This window comes from Opisthocomus hoazin, chromosome 15 (assembly GCF_030867145.1).
Source record: "Opisthocomus hoazin isolate bOpiHoa1 chromosome 15, bOpiHoa1.hap1, whole genome shotgun sequence".
Lineage (NCBI taxonomy): Eukaryota > Metazoa > Chordata > Aves > Opisthocomiformes > Opisthocomidae > Opisthocomus > Opisthocomus hoazin.
In genome coordinates, this window is record NC_134428.1 from 13,532,967 (window position 1) to 13,559,967 (window position 27,001).

General features: G+C 44.2%; 1 protein-coding gene across 3 annotated transcripts in view; it reads left to right on the plus strand.

The window, feature by feature from the left end:
• The window catches only part of XPO6 (exportin 6), a 57,136-nt gene that overhangs the window by 17,343 nt on the left and 12,792 nt on the right, over window positions 1-27,001 (plus strand). Inside the window, exons 3-14 of one of the 3 annotated variants that reach the window (XM_075436379.1) lie at window positions 918-1,030; window positions 3,830-4,027; window positions 7,286-7,445; window positions 7,857-7,934; window positions 13,304-13,757; window positions 17,364-17,490; window positions 18,274-18,383; window positions 20,700-20,841; window positions 21,588-21,677; window positions 23,818-23,887; window positions 25,659-25,818; window positions 26,517-26,609. In XM_075436379.1, the coding sequence (XP_075292494.1) occupies window positions 918-1,030; window positions 3,830-4,027; window positions 7,286-7,445; window positions 7,857-7,934; window positions 13,304-13,757; window positions 17,364-17,490; window positions 18,274-18,383; window positions 20,700-20,841; window positions 21,588-21,677; window positions 23,818-23,887; window positions 25,659-25,818; window positions 26,517-26,609 (1,795 nt within the window). Of the gene's footprint in view, window positions 1-917; window positions 1,031-3,829; window positions 4,028-7,285; window positions 7,446-7,856; window positions 7,935-13,303; window positions 13,758-17,363; window positions 17,491-18,273; window positions 18,384-20,699; window positions 20,842-21,584; window positions 21,678-23,817; window positions 23,888-25,658; window positions 25,819-26,516; window positions 26,610-27,001 lie in introns of all 3 variants that reach the window. The other 2 variants (XM_075436380.1, XM_075436381.1) reach the window with 2 other exon arrangements.

Below are 27,001 nucleotides of genomic sequence, written 5' to 3' on the forward strand. Positions count from 1 at the left end.
TGAGGTTTCATTTTGGCTGGTGCCATTAAATAGTCCTCCTGCAAACCAGCAGAGATCTTATAGGTGCTCTAGATTAGCTGCTTGCATCCGTGGTTCATGGCTGTACATAGGCAGTTTGCTTTTGTTCTCAAACTTTTGCCATCTCTAACTTCAGTGCCAGGAGGATGATCAGCATGAAAGACTTCTCCCAGAAATCTGGTAAAATAAAGAATAAGCAACTAGGCAGCCTTTTTTTTTTTCCCTTTTGTGGTGATCTCCTGCTGTGGAAAAGGTAAAAGTCTTCAGCATCTCCCCTTTTCCTGATTAAGTTGCAGGCAAGAAGCCAAGTGATTAAGGCCTAAATTTGATTAGCCTGTGAAACAGCCCTTTTAGCTTTTGCCTTTGCCACACGTGGTACCTAGTCACTTGATGCGAGATGGCCAAATCCTGTACCTGAGTGTTTGGAGAGGTTTTTGATATGCTGACCTACAACAAAGTCAATAGCTCTTGAAGCCAGTGCCTTAAAGCAGGGGTGTTTTGTAACGCTGTGTGAGATCTGAAGGACTGCTAGTCTTTCACAGTCACCTGGTGTCCCAGTATTTGGCTTCCATAGATAAAATGGTAATGCTCGTAATGTAATTTTTGTGTGATTTGGTTTAATATTCAGCTATTAGTCTGGTGTGGTATTTATGTCAAAACTGTATTCTGAAATGACATATCTGTTTTGTTTTCATTAAAGCCCATTGTTAGATTGCTTTTAGTACTTTGGAGTGTGACACTATTTCCCCTCCTCCAGGTCGTTTGAGTCATTCCCTCAACATGGGGTTTCTTCCATGTTCAGTGTGTTACTGTGCTGTCAGTATCACTTTTTATCAGTATGCACTTTTGTTTACGGCTTAGGAATTTTAATGTAGTTTTTAAATACTTTCTTTTTTCAGAGGAGCTTTTAAATAACTTTGCCCAGCAGATAGGAGCCTGGAGATTCTGCCTCTATTTCCTGTCAAGTACAAGAAATGACTATGTAATGATGTACAGTTTGACTGTGTTTGAGGTAAGCTGTGTACTGTTGCCTGCTTAGTGCATTTTCTGTCTGGTACAGTTTTATATGGCAATCGATTTTATTGAAAATGTTTGTCTAAAATCGCAGCCCTAGTCAGTACGGTGATAAAGGAGGCTTTTATTGCTCTCTCCTAGAGAGGCGGCTTAATGGCAGGCGAAGAGTAGGAGAATATGAATCTTTGTACACAAATTGAAGAATTAATTTCCTGGCATCTCTCAGTACAAATTGCCTTCAGTTTCAGAGGCTGCTTGAGTTTTCTGCACAATGCTTTTAAGAGTATTATTGCTTTTGTATTCTTTTTATGGTCAGAAATATGTGCATGATTACCTGATACTAGCTACTGCAAACTTCAGTGCTAAAAGGGAAGACACCAGCTGCGTTTCTTTTTCTGACATCTCGTAGTTGTGGTTGGTGCTCTTGAACTGCCATCCCACAAGCTTATGTGCTAGTTGTAGAGGTAAGGTCTCTTTTAGAAGACCACATCCCACTGTTCAGCTATTTATAAAAGAGCAAAGTTATGGTTAAAAGCCCACATATTGATTTGTGTATCTACTGGAAGAAACAGAAGTATTCTGTGAACAGCTCTGTTCTGTCAGCTGATTTCGCAGTGACCAGTGCAGTGCCTTTCCCTAAGGATGTTCTGGGGCTTGGTCAATGTCCTGTCTTGCCCTGGTCCGTTTGTGGCCTCTGAGTTGTGTTCCTGGCTGGGCTGACAGTCTGAGCTACACTCCTGAATCCGAGGGGCTTTATACCCTTTGCAGCGGGCCACCTTTTAGATAGAGCAAACAACTCTGTTCTTAAAAGTTGTGTTTTTCTGCTAAATTATCCACGTTGTTGTTGACTTCTTTGCTTAAAATGTTCCCTTTATTTATCTGGAGCTGCATAGGGAGTCTGGAGTCGATCTGCAAACCAAATCTGGTTTGCCTACCTCTCAGAAAGGGGTGATCATGACAAATGTTATGGGAGTTGTTCCCTGGTCTGGGGGTGGATGTCACCCAGCAGCAGTCTGCAATAATTCAACTGATTTTCAGGAAGAGGAAAGCATGTTTGATTACTGAGCCTCTGCTTCTCGAGTGGGAGGGGTCAGGGGGAGAAGTATTGCTGAAAAAATGACTGTGCCCAGAGCTGAGCAGAACAAAGAAATGACTGTCGAAGCGTAAAGTGAGGGACAGGAGTCCACAGCTCAGCTGAGAGATTAGGATCTCTCCATCGAGGAGCTTGAGTTTCCAAAGTTAACTACTGTAGTGCTGCACACTCGACTGGTCTTCGTAGCCATAGTCTGTTGTGGTCTGCAACGTCATCAGTCTTCAACTGTCTGTGAGTACTGGAAGTCAATAAAAGTGTGTGTAGGATCATTCCCCAAACTTCCCAAGAACGTTGTATTTTCTACAATATCTGGGAAGTTAAAAGTGGATCTGGAATAAAAATCTTCATGGCCCCCTTCCAGGTGAACCATTTTCATTCTTGCTTTTGGAAAAGACATCGTCTTCCCAAACGTATTTCACAGGTGGAGAAAGCTGCTGCTTTCAGGTCAAATGAGTAGGGCAAAACTCAGTGGACATTAAAGCATAAATATTAAAGGTAAAGCATTTTTGAGTTTTACTGGGGCTTCTGAAATGCTCATTCTGGATTTGCATCGAGCAACTCATTTGGTTGGGTTTTTAAGCAATGCTTCTAGATCTTCTCTTCGAAAAAACCCAAAAAGCAACCTCTTTGAGGCACTTAATGTATAAATAGACCTCTGTACCTGTACACTGTGAACTGATAGCTCTGCACAGTATGTCTTTGACCATAAAAAATCTTCCATTTTCTGCAACAAACCACTTGGCAGTATTGCTGTCTTCCGGGTTCTCCACACTATATGCCTGCAGATGGGTCCAGACATTGCCTCGGTAGCAGACCTCCTCCATAAGTTATCCTGAGAGCCGCAGCTCTAATGCTGCAGAGCCCCTGAATGGGATCGTGACGTGGCAGGAAAGCACTTTGCAACTCTTCCACCTTATGGATTTTGTCTGGTTTCAAGTGGACTAAAACCTTTCTGTTAAATGGTGCCCTGTCACAGCAAGGCAGTCGCTCCGACAGTGACCTTCCAGCTGAGCTTCAGGAGACGCAGGGTGGCTTCAGTCATCTAAAACCGAACTTCCTTCCCCTCTTTTTTTTCCTGCTTCAAACAAGGCTATGCTTCCCCCTTTAAAGGGGAAAATCTAGGTGTCCAGGGTTAAAAGGTAGTGGAAATACTTTATATGCATGCCAACTAGTTCTGCTTGACCCAAAATCAATTAAAATGGTAACGTGCTGGCTGCTGTCACTTGTCAGTTGATAGAAATGGTGGTGTATTCCAAGAGATATTGGTAGCAATTTCTGGGGCATGGAAACCCATCTTCTGTGAAACTCTGATGTTGGTGGGCTGCTACAAATCCGATGTGCTTGTGGTGGGGGTAGGCCTTCGAGTTTTTGTTAAGAGCTCATCCCTATGTACTGTGTGGCTTGTAAGAGCCAAGCTCAGTGAGTTTTTGTTCAGCAGCTTGAGCCACCACTGCCTTTGGTTGCCCAAGTACTCTGTTAGGTAGCAGAGCTTATTCCAGGTTGGTTAGGGGTGCAGGGTTTCCCCCCCCCGAGCTCTGTTTGTTCCACCTAGCTTAGTTCGCACACACTCACTTCTGCATGTTGTTAAAGATGTCAGGGTTGGTACTGGACTGCTGAGCAGCTGAAGCATCTGAAATACCGGCTCTGCCCAGCTTGAATAAAAGAGAAACATCTTCTGTTTAACTTGGTCTGTTTCTTTTCCAGAACCTAATCAATAAGATGTGGCTTGGGGTCCCGTCTCAAGACAAAATGGAGATCCGCAGCTGCCTGCCCAAGCTCCTTCTAGCTCACCATAAAACTCTGCCTTACTTCATCAGGAACAAACTCTGCAAAGTCATTGTGGATATTGGCCGGCAAGACTGGCCAATGTTCTACCATGACTTTTTCACTAACATCTTGCAGGTAAGCAGTTGCTAAGGGGAATACTTGGTTTCATTCAGGGATGTCATTTTGCTCCAGTGAGTAGTGATTTCCCTTGATGAAAACTAAATAATTACGTTAAAAACTAAGTTGCTTTTTGAATTCCTTTTCCTTTAACTGTGCAAATAACCCCTAGCTTCCTACATGTTACATTTCTTTTTAGTGTTATGAGTTTTTTGACAAAGCAACAAGTATCAACAGCACTTTGAGTTTTAAATACTTAGGAGTGGTTGTTGGAAATGTAGGGCTGTGGGTTTTTATTTAAACAAAAAAGTCAGTAAAACTCCGGGTGCATCACTGGATGATTCTCAGAGGTGAAGCTTCTGAATGTGGCTGTTGATTTTTGACCTGATAGCTAAAGATACCCTGTAATCTTTGGCACCTCCTGATGTAAAGTCACTGATGGAACGTTGTTGGGCTGTTTCAGAGGGTTCTTGCAGGAGGACTGGCGTATGTGTTTGAGGATCCTGGCTGAAACAGTGCCATGAGTTTCAATGTTGGTTGTAATTCTGCATCTTCCCAGTGAAGCCTGAGCCAGGCTACCAGCTCGCTGCTGCTGGAGCCCGACTAGGCTAGTGCAAACCTCCTTTTTTGGTTTGAGTACTTTGTTTCCTGTTCTCTTTAAATTGTTCATAATTGGCTTAAAGAGGCTGAGTGTAAACTAAATGCTGCACAGTCTTTTTCTGCTGGCATAATGACATGATTTGAATGCAGCTATGCCCACAGACAAGCCGCAAGGCAGTTATTTAAAATAATCAAAGTCCCTGAGTGTCAGGAGTTTAAGACAAACGGATCTAGTATTAATTGCAAAATTTAAAAAATGCTGACTTGGCCTACAGAGCTACTAACTGGTGTAATCTCTTTGCAGATAGCTTGCTGTTATATAGTGCAACATGCTGCGATTTTTTTCCCGAATTGTCAGTTTGACAATAAGTACTCTGAGGCAGCTGTCTACACTTACAGTTTTGCCTTTCATTTCACCTGGATCCACAACAGAATTACTGAACTTCTACTTGCCTTTCTAGCACTTTGGAGGTTATCTTAAGTGATTGCAGAGTCCACTTCGGGTATCTATTTTTCCTTAAGCCTCTCCTTGTGAACTCAGCTTCAGAGGGATATGTTCCCGTAAATGAATTTCTGTTGCAGACACCTTCCAAAAATATTCAGAGAAAGTGGAAGAAAAACGCTAATACTGAACTTCAAGACCTCAAAATAAAGAGTAGCAGCACAGGAGCAGAATGACTTGCTTTTTAGAGTTGCAGGTCATTCCTCTCTCAAGACTTGCTTCTGAGATAATTCAAGGCAACTGTTTGATTCTTTCACGTTAACATGTATCCAAGTGCTCTCTGTAGTCTCTAAAACTTTCACTGAACCGTTGGAGGGGTGGAGAAGAAAAGTAACGTGGACTATTGTATTGTTGCTATGCAAAACCAATAATTTTACGTAGAAAGTGCTACTCCTTTAAGAGGTATGAAATTTAGAGTCATAGAATGGTAAGGGTTGGAAGGGACCTTAAAGATCACCTGGTTCCAACCCCCCCGCCATGGGCAGGGACATCTTCCGCTAGACCATGTTGCTCAGAGCTCCATCCAACCTGGCCTTGAACACTGCCAGAGAGGGGACATCCACAGCTTCTCTGGGCAACCTGTGCCAGTGTTTCAGCATACTCATGGTGAAGAATTTCTTCCTAATATCTCATCTAAGTCTGCCCTCTTTTAGTTTAGAGACATTCCTCCAGGTCCTATCACTACACACCCTTGTGAAAAGTCCTGCTCCATCCTTCCTGTCGGCCCTTTCAGGTACTGGCAGGCTGCTGTAAGGTCACCCTGGAGCCTTCTCTGCTCCAGGCTGAACAGCCCCAACTCCCTCAGCCTGTCGTTATAGGAGAGGAACTCTGGCCCTCTGGTCATCTTCGTGTCCCTCCTCTGGACCTGCTCCAACACATCCATGTCCTTCTTATGTTGGGGGCTCCAGAGCTGGATGCAGGACTCCAGGTGGGGTGTCATGAGAGCGGAGTAAAGGGGCAGAATCCCCTCCCTCGCCCTGCTGGCCACGCTGCTCTGGATGCAGCCCAGGATAAGGTTGGCTTTCTGGGCTGCAAGCGCACATTGCCGGCTCATGTTGAGTTTCTCACCCACCAGTACCCCCAAGTCCTTCTCCTCAGGGCTGCTCTTGAGCCACTCTCTGCCCAGTCTGTACTTGTGCCTGTGCGTGGTATTACTGCGCTCCCTGGTATTGTCAGAAAATATTCTGAGAGATGTTAAGTCTCTTTGCAAGCTATAACAAGTTGTGTATTTTTTTTAGTTTTCTTTTTTCAGCTCCCTGCTCCTGTGCCATCATGCTTGCTTTCTTTCTGAAAGCCAACGTACATGCAGACGAAAAGCTTTTAGATGGGCTTTTTCCCCCACATATTTCGCCAAACTGTGTAGCCTGAGCAGTGTTAACTCAGTGTGTCTCTGGTTTGGTGGGTCAAGGAGATTAGGACCGAGGTCAGCCTGTGTTGGAAAATTTATGACATCAAGGATTACTTGTAGTAATTGTGACTGGCTTTAGGCTTTCTCTTCCGGAGGGAGCAGCGCATAAATTGTGTTGGATGTTTCAGGTCAACAGAGAGCAGCATTGAATTTCAGCTGAAAATAAAACTTTGTCTCACTTGAATGTGTCTTTAATATCCCAGTGGCTAATGAAGGCAAAAATCATTGCTTTCTCTGGTCCTATTCATGCACGTTCTGTCCGTGATGGAAGTCACTCTTTATAGGGTAAATGTGATTTCTAGTTTGAGATGCGATACAGATGCAAGGAGAGGTTGGATCTCTTAGCTGTGTTCTGGTGTCATCCGATATTGGCTGCAGCTCTTCTTATGGGAAGGGGTGGGCTTTTTAATGGGAAACCACTTGGGTAATGGTGCAGGCTCCTGACCCGAGCATGGCTGCAATGGCAGGCCTGTGACAGGGCAAAACCGCTGGTGCTAAGGCAATTCTGAGAAGTGATGATGTCAGCAGAAGGCAGTAAACAGAAGGAACAAACTATTACCGGTAAACGTGCTGGAACAGAGGATGTGTGCAATGACATTAGGAAAGGTCTGTTGAAACATGCAGCGCTGCAAACTGTGGGAACTGCTACTCCCTCCATCTTGAAGCACTTGTAAACTGCTAGTAGTGTTACTAACCCCCTGTTTGTCTGCTGATAGCTCTGCGGAATGTTATCATCATATGTTGTGCTCGTGTGTTTTCCTCTCAGTTAATTCAGTCTCCTGTGACCACTCCTTTGGGACTGATCATGTTGAAAACTACTTCGGAAGAGCTGGCATGTCCGCGGGAAGATCTTAGTGTAGCCCGCAAAGAAGAGCTGCGCAAGCTTCTCCTAGACCAGGTGCAAACAGTGCTTGGGCTCCTCACAGGTACGACTTATTGCACTCGCAGCGTTGAAACAAATCTCCTCCTTCACCATCCCTCAGATGCTAACGAGCTTGCACATTCTGGGTTCAGTGAAGCACTGTGTGGGTGATGTAGTGGCTGCTCCTGTAGTTTGAGCACTCAACTGTACCCTTAGGCATTTGGGTCAGCTTACTGTAAGACAAGCTTGTGTGGCAGAGCAGCTGTATAGAGACGTATGTCCCCCTCTTTACGAAGAGGGATGGAGATTGTGTGTATAAGCGCTAGGTAATTTCTTTGGGCTCACTAAGAGAAGACAATGTTCCTTGTCAAGGCACTAAAGATGTGTTCTACAAAGATCTCCTGCAGTCTCCTGTATGTTTGTTCGATCAATCTGTCTTTTGGCAGGCTGTTCTGAAAAATCTCTCTTTGGCCAGGTATTTTGGAGAGCATCTGGGACAAGCACAGCGTTACTGCTGCCACTCCACCACCATCCCCGACGTCAGGAGACAGTGGTAAGGATGGCTAAAGCTACAAGATGATATTTCCATGTACTTAAACTTGCAATAACAGACATGGCTTCCTTCCTCTTGTAATAACCCTTTCCAAGAGCTGCTCATAGACCGACAGATTTCTGGTTGGAACGACAAACCTTACATGAAGAAGCAGTTTCCTCTGCAGGTTATGCCCCACCAAAAATGCCACCTCATTGAAAAGTGCACGTATAGCTTCTTGTTGTCCTTGGCTGGCCAAAAGCTTGCTGGAGTGTCTGCAAAATGCTCTGATGTCAGTGAGTTGGCATTGTCCTCTATGAACTTCAGCTGTAAGCTGAAATGCAAAAGCTAGAATGGAACAAAACTGAAGCCATTAGGTGGCTAGGACTTTGTGTATAGATATTGTGAAAGTTTGTTTTCTACCAATTTCTGTTAGTCTTGTGTGTGGGTGTTTATCTGATCTAAACTAAATTACATATATATTTCTTAGTTACCTTCAAAATAGAGAATATATTTCTGTGTCCTGGTACTTGGCGCACATTTCACTTACCCTGTTAAGGCTGAATAGGGGTAGAGATACAGGGTCCCCTCAGGCACAATGCTTGTATGGATGACTGCCAGTTTCTCTGGTGCCTTGATGTAACGTGGGTGGGTGTTGCATTCGGCTTGCCCAAGCATTGTCCAGCAGCATGTGGTGTCTTTGCTCCTGCTTCTGGGAAAACAAAGCAAGAAAAAATACCGTGATGCAGTGAAATCAATATTTTGTTTCAAGGCTCTGATTTTTGCTCTGTCTGCTTTTAACAAGAAAAAAGAAGGGCTTAGGGTCTGGAAACCTGTAATAACCGGTTATGTGCAGGGAGAAGATGAATCCCTTGTGGATCTGATACTTGTTTCTCCAGGGTCACACTGATGTTGAGTTGTGCTTGGTGCAGTGTGTTCTGTGAGCTACCACAGTTGTATCAGGTACCTTTGTCTCAGCTTTGGGCCCTGAAACAGTTAATTGAGAGCTGCAGATCACTTCCTTGTGGCCAGATTGCACTAGTCAGCTGAAGACAGCTGCCTGTGATAAGCTTTTGTTAATGTTTTGGTTAGTGTTAAAACTTCCACGATGAAGTTTGAGTTGCAGCAAAATTTCAAGTGCTGCTCTCCTGTAGAAGAGCTTAAGACACTTTTGTATTTATATACAGAACATAAACTTAAATGGGAAGAAATATTTCCTTGGGTTTAGGGGAGAGGTGGATTTTGCTGTAGCTAGCAAAGGTCTGGAGAGAAAAAAAAATGATAACAGGAAAAAACAAAGCTTGTAGTATAACTTGGCAAGAATGAACAAGCCGCATGGAGAGGGCGGGAGTGCCGGCTTCACCCACCCTGGCAGCAAGAGCCTCAGTACTTCAAGGTGACGTTGAGTAAGACTGGGGTATTCCACCGTAACAAGCTGGTTTATGTTAGTAGCAAGTGCCTCGGTGGCCAAGAGCGATGCTGCATTGGTACAGAAGAGCTTGACTTTATGGGGGAGCCCGTGTGCGTGCTAGCAGACGCTGGTTAATGCAGGCACATCCGAGGCCGTGCCTGCGGGAGAGGGCACTGTGCGGTGAACAGCAGGTTCCAGAATTATCTTGGGACGAAAAGTTAACACTGCTTTGTTCTGAGGTGCTAGCAACTTAAACTGATACAACCCAGAAAATCTATTTTGTTGTCTTGAATTGTCATAAATAAAAACTAACCAGTGGAACAAATTCTGGGCTGTCAGTGGAAGCCTGTTGGAGGTGTCCTCAGAGTGCCTCGGTGAGTTGCTGGGTGGTGCTTATGCTGAGGCAGCTTTTCGTCCACCTGTGCCATCCCCTCATGGTGACTTTAGATCATATGTCTCAAAGTGCAAGTGTGCTGTGTTTCTGTGCCAGGTCTTTCCTTGCTCCCCTTCCAGGGAAAACAAACCAACCAACTCCTTACACAGCGTATTTTCAAGATAATTGCCAGTAATGAACACAACACTGACAGTTGCTTTAGAAGTTCAGGCTTAATTTCATTGGGTCCTGCCTGTGCAAAGTTGTTTATTTGAAACTTTCTCTTTTTTTTTTCTATGCTCTGCCTTAACTACTCTCTCTATGCTAAAACTGGTTGTGCTTCAAGTTCTGGAAGTCCAAAAGGAAGAGCACTGAGTGCTACTCTCTTGCCCACTGCTTGCTTACTTTCTGTATTTTGTGACGGACTCTTTCTTTATTAACTGAATGTCCCTTCGGTCACTGTTTGGTGATCCGATCGGTCAGAGGATTCACAGAGTGGAGTAAGAGCACTGATGGGGTTGCTGACATGGAGAACCTGTGGGGCTGAAAGCTGGACACGCAAGACAGTAGCAGCAAGTGGTGGTCGTGGTGTTGCACGTCTCCTGCTCTGTATTTGCAGGCAGAGGTGAATGTGTGATTGGATGGTGAACTATGGGACAAACAGGAGTTTGGTGAAACTCTGCCATTAAATTTGACACTGGAGATGTTAATTGTCGTTCTGTCCTTAAGGTTTGTGAAATCTCTGAACTGACCCAATCTTTTTACCCATGTAGTGTTATATTTGAGTCTTATTCATGCAGCAAAGAATTCCTGTTTACTGGTAACACTTAAACTTTTTTTGTTGCTTAGATGAGGCCACCACCTTCTTCTCTTTACATTCAGGTGAAATGAAAGGTGTTCCAGAAGGCAAAATAAGCTTCAGAGTCCCTATAAATGTTTAATATCTTCCATCAGAGCCAAAATCTCTTTAGGAACTTGGAAAGTCTGTGCTTCCTTTTTTTGCACAAGGAAGCAGAGTGAAATGGTTACTTGCGAGTCATGCGTAGTTTTTAAATAGCTCTTGAAGACAATGCTAAGCTCATTTCTCCTAGCACTTTGGCAAAGCAACTCTCATAATGCCCTATGTTGGGAAACATTTGAGTTATTGCATCAGTGTGGAATTTACTCAGCAGTAATCTCTCAGCCTCCAAATGTTGTCTTTGCATGATTTATAGCTCTTTACTTGATGAATCCCTTCCTTAGGCATATTCACTCACGTATGGTAAACAAATGAGTAATGTAAATGTTTGCTGATGCTTACTTCTGCAGAACTAGCCTGATCCCAGCCCCTCCCCAGGAGTTTTCTCCTTGTGCATGAAAGCAGTTGATCCTGTAAATTTATCGCTTGTTTGCAAAGAACCCAAAATTCCTTAAACTCTGAGATTCAGTAATTTAACTCGGTGCAAAGCACTCAGACCAACTGCTGTGAATTACAGAGACCTGATTTACAGTTTCTGGTGTTGATGGATTAAAAGATGAGAACCTTTGATACTCATTGATTTTTGTGGAGTTTGCTGGACTGGCCATTTGGAAGAAGCGTGTCTGCTTCTGTGAAAGCGCAATGCAAGCAGCTCTTGCACGATAGTATATGTATCATGAATGTTACCATGGGGGCTGTTCTAATACGAAGACTAAGTGCAGGGTTCTCCCATTCAGCTGAAGTAGCATGATGCCTTAAATTTCTGGAGCGAAGGAGAAAGAAATAACGATAAGGTATGGCAAGGAGTTATGAATTTAGTGATGTAAGGCATCAGTCTGGCTGAAAAATGGCGATTTAAGAGGAATCTGTTAACCATATATGCTTTTGAGTACTTTGAAAATAGCTCAGCAAATTATTTCTGTTATTTTCATACTGCTAGTGTCTTGGGTCATTTCACTTTCATAAAGAAAAAAAAAAAGAAAAACCACAACTACTCAGGTTTTCTGGGGAGGACTCTAAATTCTGTAAAACAGCAAGTGCCTGTGGATTTCTAAAGGTGAAGAGATTATTTGTACTTAAGGAAGAGAAGTGTATTGAGTAACCTGGGGAAGGTGAATAGGTTTTCAGCATGTGGTCTGTGGAAGCCTGCGAGTTAGTGGGCAGCTTCTGTGGGAAGGGTAGCCTAGCTGGTGGCGTCTGCTTGGGTTTCCATAAAGCTTTCAAGAAGGCTTCTCGCTAAAAGCTTTTGAGAAAGCGAAGCCATCAGGGATAAGGGGAGTCTCTGCATTGCTGAAAAATAGATTAGAAGGTAGGAGGTAACAGATAAGTGGAAATGGCCCCTTCTTGGCGTGAGGGGGGAGGTCACCTGGGGGATACTGCTTGGGACTCTGCTCACGGACATACTTGCTAGAGACCTGGGAAAAGGGCTCAGTAGAGAGTCAAGGAGGCTTGCCGGCAATGCCAAGACGGTGAGAATAGCGGAAAGGAGGTGTGACTAAAGACTTGGAGGAAGATCTTGCATGTCTCTGGGCAAATGGGAGGTGAAACGCAATGCAGACAAGTATAACCTGCACTTGGGCAGGCAGAGCAATACTCATCTGATGCCAAATTATGGGCTCCAAAGTCGCCTTCAGGATGCAGGATCAACTTCTGAGTGTTAGGCCAGATCATGCTATAAAAAATTGGACTGGTTGTAGTCAGAACCAGGTAACTGCTGTGGTGCTGTATGGAATTAAGGTTCATGTGCACTTGAATAGTGGCTGCGGTTCCGGTCTTTCTGCATCAAGTAGAAATGAAAGCTTTGTAGAAAGGTAGTAAAGATAATGGAGGGTATTGAATGGCTTCCATGTAAGTAACAAGAAAAGTAGTACTCTTCATTCTCTCGAAGAAATTGAGAGCGAGGAGCTGCAATAGAAAGCTATTGAGTGACATGCAGAAGGTGAATGGAAAGAGATTCTTTTCCCTGTTTGGGTACAGGAGGTAGGAAGTGAAACTAGCAGCTGACAGGCCCCACACCATCTTTACACAACATATAGTTAAGCTGTGGAACTCTGCCACAGGCTGTTCCAAGTATTAAGTTTAGCCTTTTTTAAGGCTTTGGTTGGAGACTGGATAAATTCATGGAAGATGAATCCTGAGGCTGTGCAGAATTCCTTGAACCCCACCTGGCTCAGGAAGCCTTTGTAATATGAGTGATGGGAAGCTGAGGAGTGTGATCTGTGCCTACTGTGGGCTTTTGGTCACTGGGAAAAGGTACCGTACTTCCTACAGTCTGACTCAGTACATCTGCTTTTACGTCATCCACAAGCTGTCCTATGCACGCAGAAGCAGCTCTGCCAATGTTCATCATAACGTGCCTGTGCCAGCGGACTGGTGCAAGCTTACATCAAGGATGGTCAGCCTCATGGGGAGTGAATTGTATAATAAATTTGTAAAATACACCCCTTGGCATTGCTGTTGTCATCCGAATGAAATTCAGAAAGTTCCAAGATACAAAAGTCGTCAGTTCACCTCGGATAAATCTTTGTAAGCGAACTTGCTGAGGGCCAGAGGCTCTGGCAGCTTTGCTTTATAGCTGGGGCTGGCAGCTGCAGCATTTGAAGGTAATCGCCCCGATTTCTGATGCCAGTGTGTGCTTTGTTTCTTAGGTGACCTGTTAAGTAGCCTGTTGCAGAGTCCCAGTGTGGCCAAATTACTGAACCAGCCAATCCCCATCCTGGATACAGAAAGTGAATATATATGTGCCCTGGCACTGGAGTGCCTGGCACACCTCTTCAGCTGGATCCCCTTGTCTACTAGCATCACCCCGTCCCTCCTCACCACCATTTTCCACTTTGCTCGCTTTGGCTGCGACACCCGCATTCGGAAGATGTCTTCTGTCAACGGCAGCAGCCAGAACTCAGTGTTGGGACAGGAGCGTGGCCGACTTGGCATCTTGGCTATGTCTTGCATCAATGAACTGATGTCTAAGAACTGCGTGCCTATGGAGTTTGAAGAGTATTTGCTGCGGATGTTCCAGCAGACTTTCTACCTCCTGCAGAAGATTACCAAGGAGAACAACGCCCATATGGTGAAGAGCCGGCTAGAGGAACTGGATGAAAGGTAAGAGCAATCGAACAGCTGAGTAGCTGTGCTAGGGCCTCTTGCTTTCTAAAGGACTGTCTTTATTATTTTGCGGTCATGCATGGTGTGTCTAATCGCCTTTTTTTCAGAGTACTGTGCTGGGGGAGACAGGCAGAAAGGTAGGTGCCCGCAGGTAAGGTTCTGGTAAGGGGCTGAGTTTGCTAAGGGACCGTGGTGGCACAGGTTTGTATTCTTTCCTGTCCTCTTCCTCCCCTTTCCCCTGTTCGTTACTGTCTGACTGCAGGTCTGAGGTGGCACAAGAGCTGAACCTGCCCTTCATTCAGTTGTAACAGAAAACAGAAGAGGCTCAGTGAGGTAAAGGCATTGCAGTATTCCCTTTCCTGGTCGGTATCTGCCTTCTCTGCTTAAACTCAAACATACAAAGAGTGGGTAGATATTCTGTGAGTCATGACTTGAAAGAAATAGAAGTAGTTTCCTACCCTTCACAGAATCACAGAATCACAGAATGGTAGGGGTTGGAAGGGACCTCTGTGGGTCATCTAGTCCAACCCTCCTGCCGAAGCAGGGTCACCTACCCTTCATTGAGTTGTGACGGTTTCTGATTGCTTTTTCTTATTTTTACCTTTTTTTTATTTTTAAACAACACCGAAAGACAGCTGGGGGAACTGCATTCGCAGCAGCGGTGAGTGGCTCCACCGCAGAGGCTGTCAGGCGTGCTTGGCTGGTGGCAGTGGGGGAGTGGCAGCGCCTTGGGAGGCTGCGTATTGCCGTTGTCCACAACGTCGCTGCCATCCTTCTTGCTGAAAACAGCTCGACTCTTTTGTATCGGATATCCCTCCTTGTAGGAGAGGAAGTGAGGCTTTTCTCACCGTCGCGTTGAGTGGCTGAATCCGTGTGTTGGCAGGGTGGTGGAAGAGGTGACAGCTTGCTGCTGGCTCGCGGCGTGGGCCCGCTGTGCGAGTGTGTGCCATGGCAAGGCGGGCAGGCTGGTGCTAATGTCGGCAAATAGGCGCTTAGTGCCTTGCTACAGATACTGGATGATGAAATCAATTTCTGGTGCTGCTGTATAAAATATTTCTATTCCCAGATGGCTATCAGGAAGGCTTTTGAGCTTTTGGGTTTTTTGTTGTTGTTCTTTGATGCCACGTGGGAGAAAAAACAAATTTAGGAAAAAAAAACTATGGGTCCGTTTGTAGAGACAATGGGCAGGTTTCTCCGTAAAATTCCCTTTTTCCATATCTTTAGGTAAACATGTAATTTTGGGATAGTAGATCTCGATCAATTGTGACTTCTGTTTAACAGTGAATTCTACTTGCTCGTTTTTGACCAACTCGCTCCGACTTCAGTATCACTCACTTCCTAAAAATAAGACGTGTTCTAGTACGGTAGAGATCTGTCACCGTTTCAGACAAGATATGTGCACAGAGAGCCAGGGGTTACGCTCTGGATTTCAGAAAAGCTCTCCTGGAAACCCATAACCCCTTGTTTAACTTTGTTCTGGCTTCTACAGAAAACATCAGCAAGCAGCCTTCCCTGGCGAGGCTGTGGAGGGTCTGTAGTCATGTTGGCCTCCACAGAGACGGTGTTGCCATAGCCTTATGTTCCGCTCTTTAGGCATGTTACCCACAGAGACTGATGGTGTCTGTGATTGTGAGACCCCCTCTTATTCCTTGCTAAGGTCTGAAATAGGGATGTAACTAGGATTTTCTGGAGACTGCAGAGATCTAGCTGGCTTCTGGAGGAGTGGAGCTTTCTGAGCTGACTCTGTCCTCTCCATGGAAAAGGATGTCAGGATTTTCCTTTTGTCAAGTAACGGCATAGCTATACTTTTATGTCCAAAACTAAAGAACTTGCCACATGAAGTGTCATCCTAGCTTGGACTAACAAAATCCTAAGCAAAATTGGCACTGAAGAAACTATCTTCTGCAGATTGCCATCTTCGCAACCTGATCGCCCTGGGGTTGTCCTTTCCCCTCCTCTGGTGGTGCTGGTTATTTTTTGTTCTGTTACAAAGCTGGAGTGGTTTGGAATGGTTGGTGGTCCAGAAGGAGTAAGCTTAAACTGTCTTTTGCTTTATTTGTGTTTGGCTTTAGCTTGAAGACCCCAAAATGTGAGGTATGGCTAGTAAGGACACAAGCAACAGTGCGGTGGTTGCTGGAGGGGTTTTGGGACTGGCAGAGCTAGGGGCCAAGCAAGAATTTCACTTGTCTCAGATCAGAGCCTCTTTAGAAAAGAAAAATGAAAAAAATGGAAGGCAGTGTTTGGGTCTGGACCCTATATTTTTTTGCTAGCTGTACTTTTCAAGTGTTTGGTCACTGATCAGATGTTTTTAGTGATGACTTGCAAAGTAGGCAGTGCCAGGTAAAAAGGAAATGTAATCTTTTTGCATATTCAAAGCATTGTGTGGTTTTTGTAGGCTTGTAATAACTAACAGTGCTGCAGCTCTTTCTTAGCTGGCAATGCTTCTGGTCTGGAGTTAGTTCTCATTAGAAAGCGTGTGGGGTTTCCTTCCTCTCCACCCCCAAAAAAATCAAGAGTTTGCAGAGGGGGAGAGCAAGGCAGCGTGGTAAAACCAGACTGTTGAAGCATGTCAAACTTTGCCAAGCCTAACTTCTTCTTTAAAAGAAAAACGTGAAGTGCGTTTACACTTCAGAGCTCTTGCCATATGGGAAGGATGGGCTTCTCTGCACACATGCACCCCCCCACACACCTTGTCACTGGGTTGCCGGAGCTCTTGCTGGTTGTGTGTGATGTTGGAGTGTAAATCCTGTATACTGATGGAATATTTAACACTATTCTGTATAGGTAGATATGAAGATGATTTCTAACCTCGATGAAGCTCACGGTGCATAGGGCGTGATCTTATTCCACAATAAAAGCTTACTCCTCCATGGTCTCTGTAATTTTTTCTCCAGTCACATACTCAAGAACCCACCAGTGCTTGCACCGAGGTCGTGCTCTTGCTGGACTCCCTGAAATCTTGGTAGCAGGCTCCTTTTTGGATCTTCGCTTTGTACAGTCCCAAGCATTGAGTGGTCCCATGCTTTGGAGGAAGATTTGTCTTCATAGTCGATTTCAGTCACAAAAGCCTGGGCTCAGTTCAGAACTCTTTAGATAGTTGATCTGCACTGCAGAAGAAACCGTCCTTTCCAGCTCTCAACTGGCTCTCCCGCTACCCCGTGTACAGCTTTAACATGTGTATTGCTAACTCCTACATTAACTTCTTGCTTCCAGCTGAATTCCTCAGTGGTACAGTTTATTTCACTAATCCTATCTGCATCAGTAAGATGACCCTTGTTATTGTTATACTTATTTCTCTAGGGTGGGCGGGATCGTGCATATTTGCAGGCCTGATTGAACTTGGTTATATTTATCTGAATATTAAAGTTGCTTTTGACTAGACTGTCTTTTCTGCTGTTTCAGGTATTAATGGAATGAAGGGTTGCCCGTCCTGTAGGTAATTGTTGCAGGGCTTTTGATTTTAATTGTTCTGCTGGCTGTTAATTGTAACGTTCTTTTTAATGAAAGGATTTTGAGTGAATTTTATCACTGTTTAAATGAAATTGCTTTCCCTTGTGGCATCCTTCGTGTTTTCTCAGTCGTGTTTTCTTCTCTCCCTTGTAGCTACATTGAGAAGTTTACGGACTTTCTCCGTCTCTTTGTGAGCGTCCACCTGCGAAGAATTGAATCCTACTCCCAGTTCCCAGTGGTTGAATTTCTGGCACTGTTGTTCAAATACACTTTTCATCAGGTACAGCCTGCAACGTTATTTTTTTCCTCTGTCTGTTCTCTCTGTTCTGTTGTCTCGAACAGCAGGGGTAGCTTGTTCTCCCCAGTGAAGTGGATACCTAAAGTCAGCCCAGAAAAAAGCAATTATCCTGTCTTGCTGGCTCTTCCCTGGTAGTGCTGGGGACCTGGAAATGTCTTAATGTGCTCTTGGATTTAGTTGGGGACAGCGGTCACATGTAGTTACCTTGCAAGAACAACTGCTCTGGTGTCTAACTTTGCTTCTGCTTTTATTTTGTTGCTAGTGCTTGGAACGGACGATGTTGTCTGGAAAAATTTCTCTAGCTTGCTTGGTTTCTGTTTTTTCTCCTGAGTTTCCTGCTTTTACTGTATGTGAGGCTTTCCTTGTAACGTTTAGGTTCAGTATTTAAAAAAAACCCAACCCTGTGGCTTTTGGTACGTGTTGCCTTGCTGTAGAAGCTGTCACAATGCAGCTCAGCCCTATTTACCACCATAGGTGAAGAATGGCAAGGAAGCAGATTTATAAAATGCAAGAAGTAGATGCAGCAAGCCATGGGGTGTGTTAATACTGAGACCACCCTTGCAATTGCTGGCTTCCCACCCTTGTGGAAAAGCTCTTGCTCACCTTTTGACAGCTATGAATTGCTCCAGTGACTGCCTAGAAATTTTTCAATAACGCAAGAAATTCTTCCCATAGGTGGAAGTGCGTGCTAACTTATATTGTCATTGTGTGAAATCAATCTTGCTATCGCTCATGATATTCATTGTGAATTTTGGTGTATTGCAGCCTAGCCATGAAGGTTACTTTTCCTGCTTAGACATCTGGACGCTCTTCTTGGACTACCTGACTAGCAAAATTAAAAGTCGTCTGGCAGACAAAGAAGCAGTACTCAACAGGTAAGCAGTGGAGAAGCTGTCAGGGTGTGACAGCTGCAGAGACTTCATGGCCACCATGGACGGACTGTGAAAAACAAGCTGTTTACTCCGAGTTCACATGTGGTTGAGTCCTTTCTGTTTCTAAAGTAGAGTACAAGTAGTGTAAACTTAAGTGTTTCATGCACATTCATTCAAAAGAATTCAAATGGAGCAAACTAGGGCAAAAAAGTGTCATTTATGTTGTGTGTGAATCTAGCAGTCAGAGGAATAAAGCTTTGCAGTCTGAAATAGAGCTGTAACACACTTTAGTGAATTGTGGAGGACATTTCAGCACATACTAGAGGAGGACACCGCAGAGTAACTTGCCTAGTAAGTGTTCACACAGCTCATACAACTAATTAATGAATTAGGACATTTTTTATTTAATTAGGATTTTAAAATTCCTGTTTAAATGAAGGATGTATTTCTGAGAAATAGTGGTGAAGCTCTGTTTGGAAGTTAAAAGTTCCACTTGCTTACCTCTGATGCTGGTTGTGTGTATCAGTTGCAACAGTGGCTGGCAGCTCTTCCTTCGTAGGTGCTGGCTCTTGACACGGGTGGCTCTCCTTTGATAAAAGTCTCTTTGCTGCATTTTGAAAATCTGGTGAATATATTGGTATCTTGAGGCTTGTGCCATATTACGTTCCACTAAGCGCAGAAGGAAGCTGCTTTCCTTAGACCACACTAAATATAAGTGGTTGGTTTTTGAAAGACAGCCTGGCATCGTAACCGCAAAGAACAGATGTGTAACTAGCTTACACCAGACAGCACTCTTCCTTTCAGCTTGGGAACTGTGGGATTTTTAATTTCTCAAGCAGTAGGTGTTTGCATCTGACCTTTGTTAGAATTTGTTCCTTATTTGCTGCTCTGCCTAATGCTGTTGAACTCTGCCTTGGCGTTCTGCTCTTTCTTCATCTGGCTGATGTGTGTGTAACGTGTGTGGTCTTCTGTCAAATAGTTTGTTATGGGGAAAATTGAAGCAAACAATAACTGTCTCAATTGCAGATGTGTCAGACTATAAACAAACAACCAAAAAAATCATGTAAGGGCTTGAAGCTTGTACTGTTTTGGCAGAACTACTTGTCGTTGGTGACAGCTTCTATAGCTACAACTTCCTGCGTGCTCTTGGATCTGTAAACACTGCAGCTTGACAGTCTGGGAGGGGTTGCGCCACAACAGCCCAGATGAAGTTTCCTGTTCTGTGGTTTAGAAACTTTGCATGTTGTACACAGTACAACTTTTACTACAGGATAAATTGCCAAAATGCAGAGTTGTGTCATGTGAAAACGGAAAAGATGGTACTTCGGCCACCTTGCACAGACAGCTTTCAGCTGCTGAGCTGGTGACACAGCTGACTGGTCTGACACTTGGATTGCATCACGCTCTGCATCTTTGTTGGTGTATGCTAATGCCTAATTTTCCAGCCTGGTCTAACCTAGGAAAGAGCATGACTTCTTGCATCGGACCCCAGCTGTTTTGAGAGGAGGTTTTTAAAACAAACTGTCAAACCAAACCGCCTTGGAAATCCCAGATTTTGGTGTTGTGTCACCAGGAATGATGGCATGCTCCGGTGGCTCTGGGCTGATTTTGCAACTTGGCGTTATTCTTAGGTGTTCAATGAGGAGGATGGTCTTCTGTGCTCTGTAGCAGCTTCGTAGCTCCGAGAGGCGAAAAGATACTTTTCAGTGACATGCCTTTAGTGTTACAGTACAAGTAGAAGTGCTGGCTTTGTTTTGGAGGACAAGGGCCTGAATTATTTGGCCACCAGTGTAAGGAAAGAGGATAGCAGAACAAATAGCCTCAGGAGCGGTCCCCTTTTGAAGTAGGCAGGAATAACTGCACCATTGCATCTGTTCGTCATTCCCTGCCCAAAAAGCAGAGCATCAGACAAGCTGCTGAGGAGCAGTTTAGCAACAAAGAGCTCTTGGTGCCTCCTGTTCTTGTACATCTGCTGTTATTCCTGGCAAGCCACTCCTGCCTTTCCCGTTTTGAACTCTTGGGCTGCTTCTGTTGCTAACAGTTCTCCCTTTCCCTTTCAGAGGTAGAGGGATATCAGATATTACTATGGTTTTTCCCTGCAGGTAGCTTATGACCCAAAGCAACATGACACTCATAATCCCAGGATCTGCTTGGTGTTTCCTCAGCAAACCTGTGAAGCTGTGCTGCAGGCTCTTTGCAGCAGCTTGCTCTAAACTGTCATCTGTTTTACCTGTCTCCTTCGCTGGAAGGACTGGGGGTGCAGCAGTCTCTGCAGAACTGTTTTGTCAGACTCTTGCTCTGTTTTCTGCGTGGTCGTAGGTACGAAGACGCGTTGGTTCTGTTGCTGACAGAGGTGTTGAATCGGATCCAGTTCAGGTATAACCAGGCACAGCTGGAGGAGCTGGATGACGAGACACTGGATGATGATGTAAGGAGCAGAGTTGAACAAGGACAGCTGCAGGTCCAGATATTAACTCTTGAACTGGTAACACCTAGATTGTCTTTCCCAGAGCTTGTACAGGCTAGACAACTGCTTCCTCACTCCATTCTGCGCGGGGTTTGAGGTTTAAAGCAGCGTGAAATGCTATTAACAAAAATGTGTTTAAAGTCACACTGAAAGGATATGACCTTTGTTTTTAACTTTGTTCGGGGGGGGGGGGGGGGGGGGGGGGGGATGGAATATAGATACTTATGATTATCAGAGGCATTAGGTGTCCATGTCTGGTTGCTTTGGAATTTAGATGCTGAAATATCTCTGAGACAAAAGCTTTAAGCTGTCTGTATTGTTGGTGTTTTTGTTTAAGCTTCTATTTCCGAAGTCGGTATTGGTAAACATAATCGCGCTGCTGATAAATGTAAAAGTGGAGTAGATGGCCGAAATGGATGAGGAAGGGCAGGTTTTTCTGCATAACCAGTGCTTGCCTTCTGAGCAGCAGCTGTGCTTTAGGAGCTCGTGCTTTCTTGCTCCAGGGAAACATGCTTGCACACACAAAGCATGAGTTGGTAGAATTACTCTCTGTCAGATGTCTAGCAGCATATGAGAATTGTAAGAGCAGTAGCTCTTCAGTATCCATGTGCCTGCAAAAGCCAGGCTTTGGAAAGAAGCTAGCTAGTCCCAAGCGTCAATTAAAACCTCCTAGTCTACAAAAAGCCATCTGTTTCCCTCTGGAAGTGCTGTGCTTACCTTGGTGTTTCTTCCCATAGCAGCAGACCGAGTGGCAGCGGTACTTGCGCCAGAGCTTGGAAGTGGTTGCGAAAGTCATGGAGCTCTTGCCAACTCATGCCTTCTCCACACTAGTAAGTTGTTATCCAGACCAAAAGCACAATGTGAAATGAGCACCAACTGCTGGAGTTTGGTATAAGCTGTTTGACAGAGGCCAAAGCGCCAAACAGGTAGGGAGATTTGGGTTTGGATGCAAAAAGTTGGCAAGGAGGAGACCAGAAATAGAAGGAAAAAGCTTGGGTTTTGGCTTTGTCAGTTTTCTTGGTGTGTATTAAAGAGGGTACTTCAGTGAGCATCTGAGTCCTACTTGCTGGACACTAAGTTCTTTAGAAATTCCCGCCTTTCAAAGTGTAAATATTTGGCAGCAATCCTTCATTGCTGTTTATTTTGGCCTTCTGTTAGGAGGCAGCGCTGTGAATTGGGCAGATGAGTGTCATTAGCAGGGTTTTAAGGAGAGTGAAAGCTTTGTTTAAATGAAAGGGTGGATACAGATGCTGAAAAGAGCGCCTTGGACAGCTGGTAATTATATCTGATAAACAGAGAAGTGCTTCTCTCCAGCTAGTGCCACTGCTGTTGCTAGAATCAGTGCTGTAAAAGTTGCTTGGGTTTGTAGTGCTAATGTTTTTTTTGAGGAGGAGATCCTGAGGCTGTAAGCCAGTGGAGCCCAAAATTCAGAGCAGTTGGTGCCTTTTCTTTGGGTGAGAAGTGCTAGTATAGCAGTGGGATCTCAAAGCAAGTCTGTTAATCTTGCTGGAGATACTGCATACCTTGGGACCATATTCCCAAGAAGCAGAGAAAATTGAGCTGCTGCAGAGACAGAAGATACCTGACCTGCTTTTTTGATTGATATTTTTATTTATTTTATTGATAGGACAAGGGGTAATGGTTTAAAACTAAAAAAAGGGTAGATTCAGACTAGATATAAGGAGATATTTTTTACGAGGGTGGTGAAACACTGCAGTGGGTTGCTCAGAGAGGTGATTGATGCCCCATACCTGGTAACATTCCAGGCCAGGTTGGACAGGGCTCTGAGCAATCTGAACTGGTTGAAGATGGCTCTGCTTGCTGCAGGGGGGGTGGGCTAGATGGCCTTTGAAGGTCCCTTCCAACCCAAGGCATTCTATGATTGTATTTAAAAAACGTTATGGCTGAACTAAGCGCTAAAGCATATGACTCAAAACCCTGAAGTAGTGAACAAAACAGTCTTTACACAAAAGTAGAAGTTCCTCTGCAGAGTGATGACATGGCGTGAGTCAGCAAGAGGCACGCAAACGCAGCAGCTGTTTCAGTGAGCGCGGTGAGCATATGGGTCATATGGTGAAGAGCGTGTGGCTTCCTTAAAGTAACACATTAACATGAGGAAGACTATCTGGTTTTTTTAAATAGTTCTCCTCCTGCAGTTGTACGAAGGCGTTCAACTGTTAATCAGGCGCAGCCTGTTAGAAACTTGACAGCGAGTACTTTCCTTGAGCCCTGTGTTGGTCCGTTTTTGTATGCTGGATAATCTGGGAGGTGCTCCAGCAGTTTCGCGTGCTGTTCACAGCAGTCTGCAGTGCTGTTGAATGCAGTGGCTGGTCTGTCAGTAGCAAATAATGAAAACAATGTACAGTAGCTGCCATGACTCTGTCCCATGCTGGAAAATGAAAGGCTGCATTCCGCATGCTGGTGTTCTGGGTGCAGCCTGCAGCTTGCCGGCAGAGTGCTGCAGTACTTCCCTTCTGTACTCTGTTGGAGGCACCCAGCTCAGCTTCTTTGGTTGAGGAATCTTTTTGATAGCTGCACTTTGAGAAGCTGATGCTTACGGGTGAGGTGGATGCAGCACAGGCTTCCTGCGCTACAGGCTCTGCCTTTCTCCTGCGCGGTTTGCTCTGGGTTATACACCCATCTGCGTATTTGTACTGGTGGCATGCTGTGCCATCACTGATACTTGACAGACCATTATCTTGTTAGGCTGATTGCTGGTATTTGTGGGAAAAGAACTACCACAGAGAAGTGCCTTCAGGGTGGTGATCTTTATTGTTTTCATGACAGCTGTCAAGACATGAGAAGCTATGGCACACAGGATCAGCCCAGAACTTAGCAACTTGCCTGTTCTCCAAATCTCTCTTTGAAGGCACTAGAGAGAAATAAGAGAGCTGTGCTCTGAGTAATTAGTAGTTGGGTATTAACTGTCTGCCAAGCCCCAAATTCATGCTTATTTCTTGTCTCTTCTAGTTTCCAGTTCTACAGGATAACTTGGAAGTGTATCTGGGACTCCAGCAGTTTGTGGTCACTTCAGGGACAGGTAATAACCGCCAGCCAGCACTGCAGTCCTCACTGTTTGAGTAGCTAGTAAAAAAAGAAAAGCTCCACTACTCTAGATTGCAAAAACATTCTACTCTAGGCCTGCTTTGGTGTTGCTTCTTCCATATTCCATTGAGGAGCTCAACAGATATATGTTGCCCAATGGCTCAGTAGGCAAACTGCCATAGCAGACAAAAATCTAATAATGTGATTTATTTTTTTTGTTGGTGTGATTCTTCCCTTGTTCTGGTACTTGAAGATACCATATGTGTTAAGAACAGGTATGCAGCATCAAATACTACAGTAACATGCATGGAGAATGGTTACTTTTTTTCTCACACTGAAACTTATTTCAAGAAAGATTGCGCTCCTGTTTGCTTTGGACTTAAGTCTGGTGCGAAGTTGTCCACCATGGGAGCATTTTTATTTAGGCTTCAATTAAAACAATTACGAGTGGATGAGAAGATGAAGTATTTAGGACATAGTAGTAGTTTCTGAAGACTTACCTAGCTGGTGTTTCAGGAGCTTTCATGTCTAAAGTAGTTTACAAAGATACCAGTACTCTCAACTGAATAAAAAGCATAAGCTTTTTTGTTGCTCCTTCCTGAGAAACAAGGAAAGTAGTAATAGTGAGATCTGTATGAGAGAAGATTGTAGCTAAGGTTATACTTAAGCTGTCTGGTATGACCAGTAAAGGAATCTGTTACATCTTCAATACTGCTATACATGGCAGAATGCCGACTGGTGTATAGACAGTTCAGGAAAAAATAATTCCAATTTTGGGATCACTTCAGGCCTAGGATAAGCAATGTAAAGGGTTTTAATGCTGTAGCAACAGTCCATGTTGGAAGCTGTCATGTGGACGGGCTGTTTAGCTGGTGGGTCAGAAGTAGCTCAATGCAACTTGGGCTTCAGAACTGGATGATAGTGTGCTGGTGCCAATGGTACAAAATGGCAAGCTAGTTGACGATAACTCAATCCAAGATTTAGTATAGGCAGTGGAAAGAAAAACAGATTTTTCTTTGAAATGTTGCATTACAGAACATATTTGCTTTTTTAGTAAAAGATCTGGAGACCAGGTATACCCAACCGAGCGGTGTGGCAATTGCACAGGTAATAAGGCTGGCAAATCTAGTTATCGGTATATTTCTTGTATCTGAGAAATATGAAAGTAAATAACCACACTTCACATCAAAAGCAAATACACTCTTGTTCCAAATATGCTTCTGCTGCTGGAACCCTGCTTGCACTGTAGCCAGCAGAGGGAGTAGCGACCTTCTCCACAGAGCTGGGATGGCTGTTCGGGGCCAGCGGATAACCAGAAAGGTTGCTGTTTATATAGGTATCAGTACCGAACAGAAGGAAATAAATGAGTAAAAGGTTGAAATAGTCGGTAACATCTGTTTCAGCCTTGAAAGAGGAATTTGAAGTGTGGCGGTCAGAACAGTTGAACTTGTCTTACTCAGTTTGAGTATTTCAGTCACTGGGACAGTGCTCCGATTTGAACTGTGCCCCACTGCTGAGCTAATTTAAGAAGAATGCTTGTAATGTAATTAGAATAAACTTTGCATTTCCTGTAGCTTTGTAATTAGGTTTCCTGTCCCAAAGAGCTGTATTTATTAGTTACAAAATTACGTGGCTTTTCTTGCACAAGGTTTTTAAAGTCTGAGTTTTCAGACTACTAGGCTTTTAGTCAGTGGCTGTTGGCACAAGTGATTAGTGACACTTTGGTCTCTTGGCTTCGTTGCTAATGAACCACAATGTCATTTCAGGTCACAGGCTGAACATCACTGCGGAGAACGATTGCCGCCGGTTGCACTGCTCCTTGAGGGACCTGAGCTCCTTGCTGCAGGCCGTTGGCCGTTTAGCAGAATACTTCATAGGGGATGTGTTTGCTGCCAGGTTCAATGATGCTCTTACAGTGGTGGAGAGGTAAGTGGGGGGGCAGTGTGCTGGGACAAGGAGCAATTGTCACCCCTGCAGTGAGTGTGAAAACCAAGGTTTCTTTCTGCCTCCCCTTGTTAGGATTAAATTGAGATATGAAGAACTCAATGGCCAGACCTTAATTGTTACATTCATCAGTGCTAAGCTTCCCAGATGGCTTTCTAAATCTTTAACCAAAGAAATAACTAATAGGAGAGATTAAATAAAATCAGTCACTTTAAAAGACTGAGGTACTTATTTTCCAGCATCTGCGTTTGTGATGCAAGGAAATGTCATGTAGAGTCTGATTACTTCAGAGTTGTAGCTGTCAAAGCTAAATCACCACAATCTCTTTTCTTAAATGAAAAGCTGGGTAAAAACTGAAAGGCAAATGTCATTTGATTCTTCCCGTCCAAGAAACTTAATCAGCCCGTAGTTGCAAATTACAGGATTTCAGGGCTTTATACTGCTGCTTCGGTTATGTTTTTTCATTTCCACGCAGGAACACCGTACTTGTTCCCTCTTATCACAAACAGTGAAATAGGCTCTGAATTATTTTCAACTAAATGGTCTAAATCTTGTCTACGTATTAGCTAAGTATTGGCACAGACTTGCCGAGAGCTGCGTTCGGATAAGGTGTTTGAGCAGATTTGTACATGTGTATATGCATCTCACAGTCCCGTTACCATATACGTGTTTGCTTCCAGGTTGGTAAAAGTAACGCTATACGGATCCCAGATTAAACTGTACAACATCGAAACTGCAGTACCGTCTGTATTGAAACCTGACCTTATCGATGTGTGAGTATCATCTGTATATACGCTGCAAATGCCTGTATCCAGATTCAGTATGTGCACGGGGCGGTGGAAGCATTAGATCTCCTGGATCTGGCGCTCTAACCACTTGCCTGGCAAATGTTCTGAAGAGCACATCTCTCCAGGGATTGCCAGCTAACCGGGAGGGCGCTTTCTTTGAACTGTTGAAGGTTGAGGCTGCTGCCAGCATGCTGGGCCACTGTTTCCTCAAATTGACGTACTGTGAGATTATTTAAAGAAAAATAAAATTGTGGTGAGAAGTAAAAGTGCTAGTTATATTAGCTCTGAAAGCAAACTGTTATTTTGCCCTGTACTAATGGCTGTAAAAGCTTAGTTCTTTTGCAGTATAATTAAAAGGTAAAATAAGTGTTACAAGA